Here is a 7,826-nt window from a genome sequence, read left to right on the forward strand (position 1 = left end):
CAGAATCCGTGTAAATCCGTGTATCATTCGATCATTCGTTTTTTGATTTAATATTGAAAGTAGAAAAATTTTCTCATCAAACAAACTAATGAATAGCTCGACACAACTCTTCGAGTCTAGACAGGTCTTTCTTCTGCGTAGACCAGCGGTTCTTAATGTGATAGGGGGTCCAATAAATAATTAGCTATAGCCTAAAGTATTTCCAGACTGTAAAGTCGCTTTTGTTTAATATTGGGGTTATAAAGTTGTTTACGGTTTATCTTGCATGCTTTTATTTGTATCTTATTAGTTTATCTATTTGTTGTTGCTTTTTTATATTGTTTAATTATGTTTATAAATTGTACAGCACTTTGGTACAAAGTTTTTAAATGTGCTTTATAAATAAACGCGAACTTGAACTCAGATCTCAAATACATAAAATATTAGAAGTAAAGAGTAAAGAAAATACTACACAAAACTTATTGAAACAACCAGTTCTTTATTTACCCTTGTAAGATCACAAGTACCCTTGTAAGCAAATCTCATTGGTGACCCATTTTGATCTCAAAAAAGTGAGTTGTCACTGAAAGGTGAGGAGTTTGCATCTGATTATAGCTGTTGTGGCACATCTGATGTAAGGCCTTAACAAATTTTTAAAGCTATTACTTCTATATTTTCTCTTTCTTGATACATCTTGCCAAGACATCTCTTTGCCATTTCATCTGTACTTTCATGACTCTTCATGAGATGTAAATCAAATTATGAAATTACTTATTCTTGATGCAAGGAGGCGCGAACAATAAAAATGAACAATAAAAGTTTAATATTTGTTGCAGCAAATACAGAAAGTAAAAGTCTAAACGAATGAGACATCTCCCTCTTTATTGATTAACAAGTTAGCAAAGCATCTTAAGAGAATAAAAGTGAAGAAAGCCAGTTGCAAAGCTACATGACATAAATCTTGCATCTGCTTTTTAAAAATACACAAAAAGTGGATGAATACCTATTTGATTTGATAACAACAGTTTAAAATAAATCAGCCTCTTCAGCTTATTGAGCAAGATGAGCAAGAAAAAAATGTATACTTTCCTTTATAAAAGTGTAAACAAACTACATAAAATGAAACTCATCATACTCATCATAAATATAGATTATATTATTGAGCAAAGTGTTACACGAGAGATACTGTACTTCGGGGAGGAACATCATCCTCGAACTTCATCTTAAAGATTAACTTTACTCACTGTGACTAATTTAGATGATTCTTTGTCTCGTCGCTGATTAGGACAGACTAATAGGGAAGAGATGTGGCTTCGCACTTGAAAGATCTGGAACTAAAGATAATCTACTTAATGTGAGTTTTGGCATGCCTTCGTAGATGTTGATGAGTGAGTGAAAGTCTTCCCACATGCAGTGCAGCGATACGGTTTCTCTCCGGTGTGGATCCTCTCGTGTGTTTTCAGATGACCTGAACAACTGAATATCTTGTCGCAGTGTGAACACATGTAAGGTTTCTCTCCAGTGTGGATGTTCATGTGTTCCTTAAGGTGTTCTTTTCGTTTGAAACACTTTCCACACTGATCACATGTGAGGTTTCTCTCCAGTGTGGATCCTCATGTGAATCTCGAGACTCTGTTTGCGTGTGAAACTCTTTCCACACTGACGGCAAGTGATTTGAGATTTTTGAGAGCTTTCTTTCTCCACTTCATTCTCAGCCATTAGGTCTGAAATTAGAGTTTAAATCAATCAAAGAGAAAAAAATATGTAGTAAAGTAATGTATAACACCCTGATGTAATAGCAGAAAGTACTTAGTTGTGTTCAAACATCTGTTATACAAGATTATGATCATTTTAATCCATTATGTCCCTGGAATTTTCCATGAAGGGGGTACATCAAGGTACTAGATATTAGTTTATTCATTAGAGGCACAAACCTTTAGAGCCCATAATAAAGGAACATTATGATGTAAAGAAAAATAATATTTCGATGCTTACAGTGCATCTGGAAAGTACAGGTACATCTCAATAAATTAGAATGTCGTGAAAAAGTTAATTTATTTCAGTAATTCAACTCAAATTGTGAAACTCGTGTATTAAATAAATTCAATGCACACAAACTGAAGTAGTTTAAGTCTTTGGTTCTTTTAATTGTGATGATTTTGGCTCACATTTAACAAAAACCCACCAATTCACTATCTCAACAAATTAGAATACTTCATAAGACCAATAAAAAAAAACATTTTTAGTGAATTGTTGACTTTCTGGAAAGTATGTTCATTTACTGTACATGTACTCAATACTTGGTAGGGGCTCATTTTGCTTTAATTACTGCCTCAATTCAGCGTGGCATGGAGGTGATCAGTTTGTGGCACTACTAAGGTGGTATGGAAGCCCAGGTTTCTCTGACAGTGGCCTTCAGCTCATCTGCATTTTTTGATCTCTTGTTTCTCATTCTCCTTTTGACAATACCCCATAGATTCTCTATGGGGTTCAGGTCTGGTGAGTTTGCTGGCCAGTCAAGCACACCAACACCATGGTCATTTAACCAACTTTTGGTGCTTTTGGCAGTGTGGGCAGGTTTACTTATTCTTGATGCAAGGAGGCGCGAACAATAAAAATGAACAATGAAAATTTAATATTTGTTGCAGCAAATACAAAAAGTAAAAGTCGAAACGAATGAGACATCTCCCTCTTTATTGATTAACAAGTTAGCAAAGCATCTTAAAAGAATAAAAGTGAAGAAAGCCAGTTGCAAAGCTACATGATATAAATCTTGCGTCTGCTTTTTTAAGATACACAAAAAGTGGATGAATACCTATTTTATTTTATTTGATAACAACAGTTTAAAATAAATCAGCCTCTTCAGCTTATTGAGCAAGAAAAGTTCGTAAAAAAAACAAAACGTATACTTTCCTTTATAAAAGTGTAAACAAACGACATAAAATGAAACTCATCATAAAGCAAATTGATATAGATTATATTATTGAGCAAAGTGTTATACGAGAGATACTGTACTTCGGGGAGGAACATCATCCTCGAACTTCATCTTAAAGATTAACTTTACTCACTGTGACTAATTTAGATGATTCTTTGTCTCGTCGCCGATTAGGACAGACTAATAGGAAAAAGATGTGGCTTCGCACTTGAAAGTTCTGGAACTAAAGATAAGCTACTTAATGTGAGTTTTGGCATGCCTGCGTAGAGTTGACGAGTGAGTGAAAGTCTTCCCACATGCAGTGCAGCGATACGGTTTCTCTCCGGTGTGGATCCTCTCGTGTGTTTTCAGATGACCTGAACGACTGAATATCTTGTCACAGTGTGAACACATGTAAGGTTTCTCACATTGATCACATTCATATGGCTTCTCTCCAGTGTGGATAAACATGTGCCTTTTAAGGGTTATATGTTGTCTGAAACTCTTCCCGCACTGATCACATGTGAACGGTTTCTCTCCAGTGTGGATCCTCATGTGAATCTCGAGACTCTGTTTGCGTGTGAAACTCTTTCCACACTGACGGCAAGTGATTTGAGATTTTTGAGAGCTTTCTTTCTCCACTTCATTCTCAGCCATTAGGTCTGAAATTAGAGTTTAAATCAATCAAAGAGAAGTAAAGTAATATATAACACCCTGATGTAATAGCAGAAAGTACTTAGTTGTGTTCAAACAATTTTTATACAAGATTATGATCATTTTAATCCATTATGTCCCTGGAATTTTCCATGAAGGGGGTACATCAAGGGTACTAGATATTAGGTTTTTTATTCATTAGAGGCACAACCTTTAGAGCCCATAATAACGGAACATTATGATGTAAAGAAAAATAATATTTCAATGCTTACAGTGCATCTGGAAAGTATTCACAGCGCTTTTCCACATTATGTTATGGTACGGTCTTATTCCAAAATGGATTAAATTCATTATTTTCCTCAGAATTCTACAAACAATACCCCATAATGACGACGTGAAAGAAGTTTGCTTGAAATCTTTTCAAATGAATTCAAAATAAAGATGGAATTTTGAGGAAAAGAATGAATTTAATCCATTTTGGAATAAGGCTGTAGCATAAAATGTGGAAAAAATTAAGCGCTGTGAATACTTTCCAGATGCACTGTATGTGTTCCCACGACTAACTTTACTTTTGAACGCAAAATACTTTATTTTCTCCTAGAGACTGTGCGTTTGCTTGCAAAATGTTTTGCCTCAGGCAGTGGTTCAGGCTTTAGGATAGTCCAATAACTAAAGAAACATCAGCACGCTGGAGTAAAAATTTACATTTCTTGTCTATTACCACCCACCGCTATCAATGACAGAAATAAGCACAGTTTGCAAAACACATAGGAGAGCATTGCTAGATTTGTACTATATTGTGTTAAAATAGGTAGCACTTCAATGTTAACACTGAATCAAAACTTAAGAGTTTAATAACAGTATTTACTCATTACTACATTTGACATGGGGACAATTACATGTGAAAGATAAAACATTTACAGTTAATTTGACCAAACTCATATTTAAAATTTTACCTGAGAGCGTTTAAGTTTGCACCTGGTATTAAAAAGTGGATTAAAACACCAGGTGTAAACAGGAATGGGTCACCCGCATCTACTTGTGATCTAAAACACATCTTAAAACCAGGCGGAAACAGTGCCTTACAATCTTCTTTTATCCCTTCATTGACCATGTGACTGAAACCAAATGCAAGACATTTAAACTGACCAATCAGCAGATTACAGCTTCCCATATTGTACTAAAGGTTTGAAAGTTAGCAAATCTCAGTGTGAGTAACTGTTTTCATTACGTGATCGCTATTGCTTTGTCTGTTAAACTGCGTATTTATGCGCTTTTAATCTAAATCACAGCAGCGTCCATCTGTGAAGAATGTAGACTGTGAAACATACACAAGCCAATCATAGCAGTGGGCATTTACTTCCGAGACTATAATCCTCGACGCCTATTATGTTAATTTTTACCGTGAATAATGCACTGTCACTTTAATTCGTGCAGCACAGCGGAAATAGCATGACTGCTGCAGACGCACCGCTCCTGGAGCGCACTGCCGGACCGCAATCGCGTGAAAAGCTGTAACATGTCTCTAGAACAGACATAAGGCAAAATAATCACGAAGTAAAGGTGTAACAAAATATCTCTAGAATAAGACATATATGGCAGAAAAAGAAAAACAAATCCCGTGTCCAGGGCCATGCATTGGTCATAGAGCTCTTTGTGGCGTTGCCTCAGATGTTGAACTAGATTTGTGGCGCGGAAAAAATACGCACCACAGACGGAGTGTGTGAACCTGGCGTTACGTTTGTATGCCCGCCCTGTCTGTTCTGTTCTCGTGCTCCATTTAGGCGTGCTGCATTTTGATTGGTTCGGATAGCATACTGCGGGAAGTCAGGGGCGCGGAAAATCGTGCTATAAAGCGATTTAGAAACCGCGCACGCTCAAATCGCGATTTTATGACGATTTCGATTAATCGCACAGCCCTAGTCAAAATCAGGGCAGAAAGTAGCCTATTACTTCAAAGTTTTTTGATGTAAAAATCTTGACAACATAAGTGGACCTCAACAGTACAAAACAAAAAAACAGAGGCCCCTTTAACATTTAAAAAACATGCAATAATGCTATAATTTTAACACTGTATTTTACAAAAACTGCACAACATCACCCATTATTTTAAGAAAGTTACTTTAACACTGAAAAACTGTATTTCTTAAAAATGCACTAATTAATATATAATCTGTTTTTACTTAATTTATGCCAAATCTGTAACCCACTTAAGCAAAGTCTATTTATTTGAATGAATGAAGCATCAGGAATAAACACCAACCTGTTTGTTCTTCAGTGCGTTTCATTCTGCAGGGCTCTGGATCTCTCATGTTCTCACTGTCCTTCACTAAACTCTGTCTCTGCAGATCTCAGCTCTTCCTGATGGTTTGTTGCTGGTCTTCACTTGTGGGCCGATGGGAATATTCCAGCATTTATTGGTGAATTGCAGTGGGAGGAGCTTCTCTGAAGGAGGAGCAGCAGATCTGACAAAATCAAGAATAAATCAATTCGGTTTTTTGATCCTAATTCACACATTTTAAGTATTTATGTTCACATCTAAATTAAGTAAGTTAATAGAGACGTGTTTTATATTAATTCACAAATTCTCTTTTTATTTCATTCGCATCCTTTATTGTTACATTTATCTTGCCTCTCATTAGCATACTGGCAAAGAATTCTAGAACAAAATAAGGAGTACAACAATTAAAAGATACCAAATGTAAACAATGTAAGAATAAAACAAATAATGCACAAATCGCATTCTACAAGGTGCCTAAAGTGCTTTAAATCCTTGAATTTGACTATTTAAAATTTAAATCCTGTAAAATCCTCGAAAACAACCATATTTATGAAAAGGAACTTGAAAAGTGTTATTTTATATTTTTGATGTGCTGTATATATGTACATATATAGTACATATATACTATATATATGTGCTGTAAGCCTATAAAAGTGCTGTAACAATTACTATTATTTCTCAAATGTTACAGAAAAAATAGCAGTGATATACAGACAGATGCTAATGTACATATGAACCTAAAAATAGTTTGATTCCCTAGTAACTCCATAAGTTTTTATTCTCCAGGTGTGTACAAACACACAAGGAATTGGTTGGGGTTTTTCAGGAGCTCCAAGTTGATTAAATAAATGGAAAAATATTCCACATAGAGGAGCTAATAAAAAAAATAACTAATTTTAAAATTGCTAAATTCAAAGTTGTAAAGTCCACAACATTCAAACCACCCTGATCAAGGCTTCCTCTCCTAATGCATGAAGTAGACCGGCTATTTTTATCTTTTGGCTTTTTGAGACTGATCCTGTATTAGTCATATAAACGTTAAACCCATAGATTGTATAAAAGCATGGACGTAGTGTCCGTGACGTCACCCGTAAGTTCCTGAAGAGCGTTTTTGAAGCTCAAAGTGGGCGGAGCGGGCCATCGCCATCTTGGCAGCGCGTCTCAGCAGCAGCGTTTTGGACCAATTGTAGGCGAGTAATTTGTGACTTTGAAATACCACAATATAGTAAGTTGCAGTAATCTAAGCGTGAAGTAATAAAAGCGTTGACAGCCATCTCTAACGTCGTAGCATTTAAAGTGTTTGATTTTAGACAGCAAGCGGAGTTGGTAAAAACTGGAACCAATTACAGAAGAGATATGTTTGTCCAATTTTAATGACTCATCAAGATGAAGAAGCACCTTCAGTGCTTTTACCCCAAATACCATACTTTTACATATTCTCCAGTTACTGAAAAACTCACTTTAGTTGAGAGTCTTGTTAATGATTTTCAGTTTTATTAAAAATATTTAGTAATTTTACCAATTCTCATTTGCTACATAAATTGATAACATTCGAAACAAACATTAAATATGAGATCAAATTTGTGCAGAACTGCCTTTGCGTCGCTGCCCAAGACACATTTCCACATTCAAAGTGAACTACAGAGTTTTTGTGTCATCTAATGCTTCAGAGGAGAATGCAATTGCGCCTTTATCCCTGTTTTGATATGTTCAAGTTAATCTAAAAACAACATAAAAACCTGCTGAAACACAAGACATGAAATAAAGTAACAAACATTACACATTTAATTGATACATGATCACAATTCTGTCAGCTCTTTCTCCTTACTTTGAGCTCGTACTGATGTTGTTTTTCTCTTCTAATGTCCAGTAACTCTGCTGCAGCTAATTTGGCTCTTGTGAGCCATTGATTATATTTCACAGTGCAGGTGATGATACATACAGCATTCAGACATTTCACATATTTATCATCAACTCAAATATGAGCTCAAGCTGATC

At 35.5% G+C, this 7,826-nt stretch overlaps 1 protein-coding gene across 1 annotated transcript; it reads right to left on the reverse strand.

Moving 5' to 3' along the window:
* Positions 1 to 1,328: 1,328 nt before the first annotated feature.
* Positions 1,329 to 7,253, reverse strand: LOC107723113 (zinc finger protein 431-like). The gene is made up of 4 exons (XM_016531628.1): positions 7,242 to 7,253; positions 5,788 to 5,889; positions 3,248 to 3,415; positions 1,329 to 1,508 (listed from the first exon to the last, which is right to left on the reverse strand). Exons 1-4 carry the CDS (start codon positions 7,251 to 7,253, stop codon positions 1,329 to 1,331), a joined length of 462 nt encoding a protein of 153 aa, XP_016387114.1.
* Between the last annotated feature and the right edge of the window lie 573 nt (positions 7,254 to 7,826).

The sequence above is a fragment of the Sinocyclocheilus rhinocerous genome, unplaced genomic scaffold (assembly GCF_001515625.1).
Source record: "Sinocyclocheilus rhinocerous isolate Xijiao unplaced genomic scaffold, SAMN03320098_v1.1 scaffold1416, whole genome shotgun sequence".
Classification (NCBI taxonomy): Eukaryota; Metazoa; Chordata; class Actinopteri; order Cypriniformes; family Cyprinidae; genus Sinocyclocheilus; species Sinocyclocheilus rhinocerous.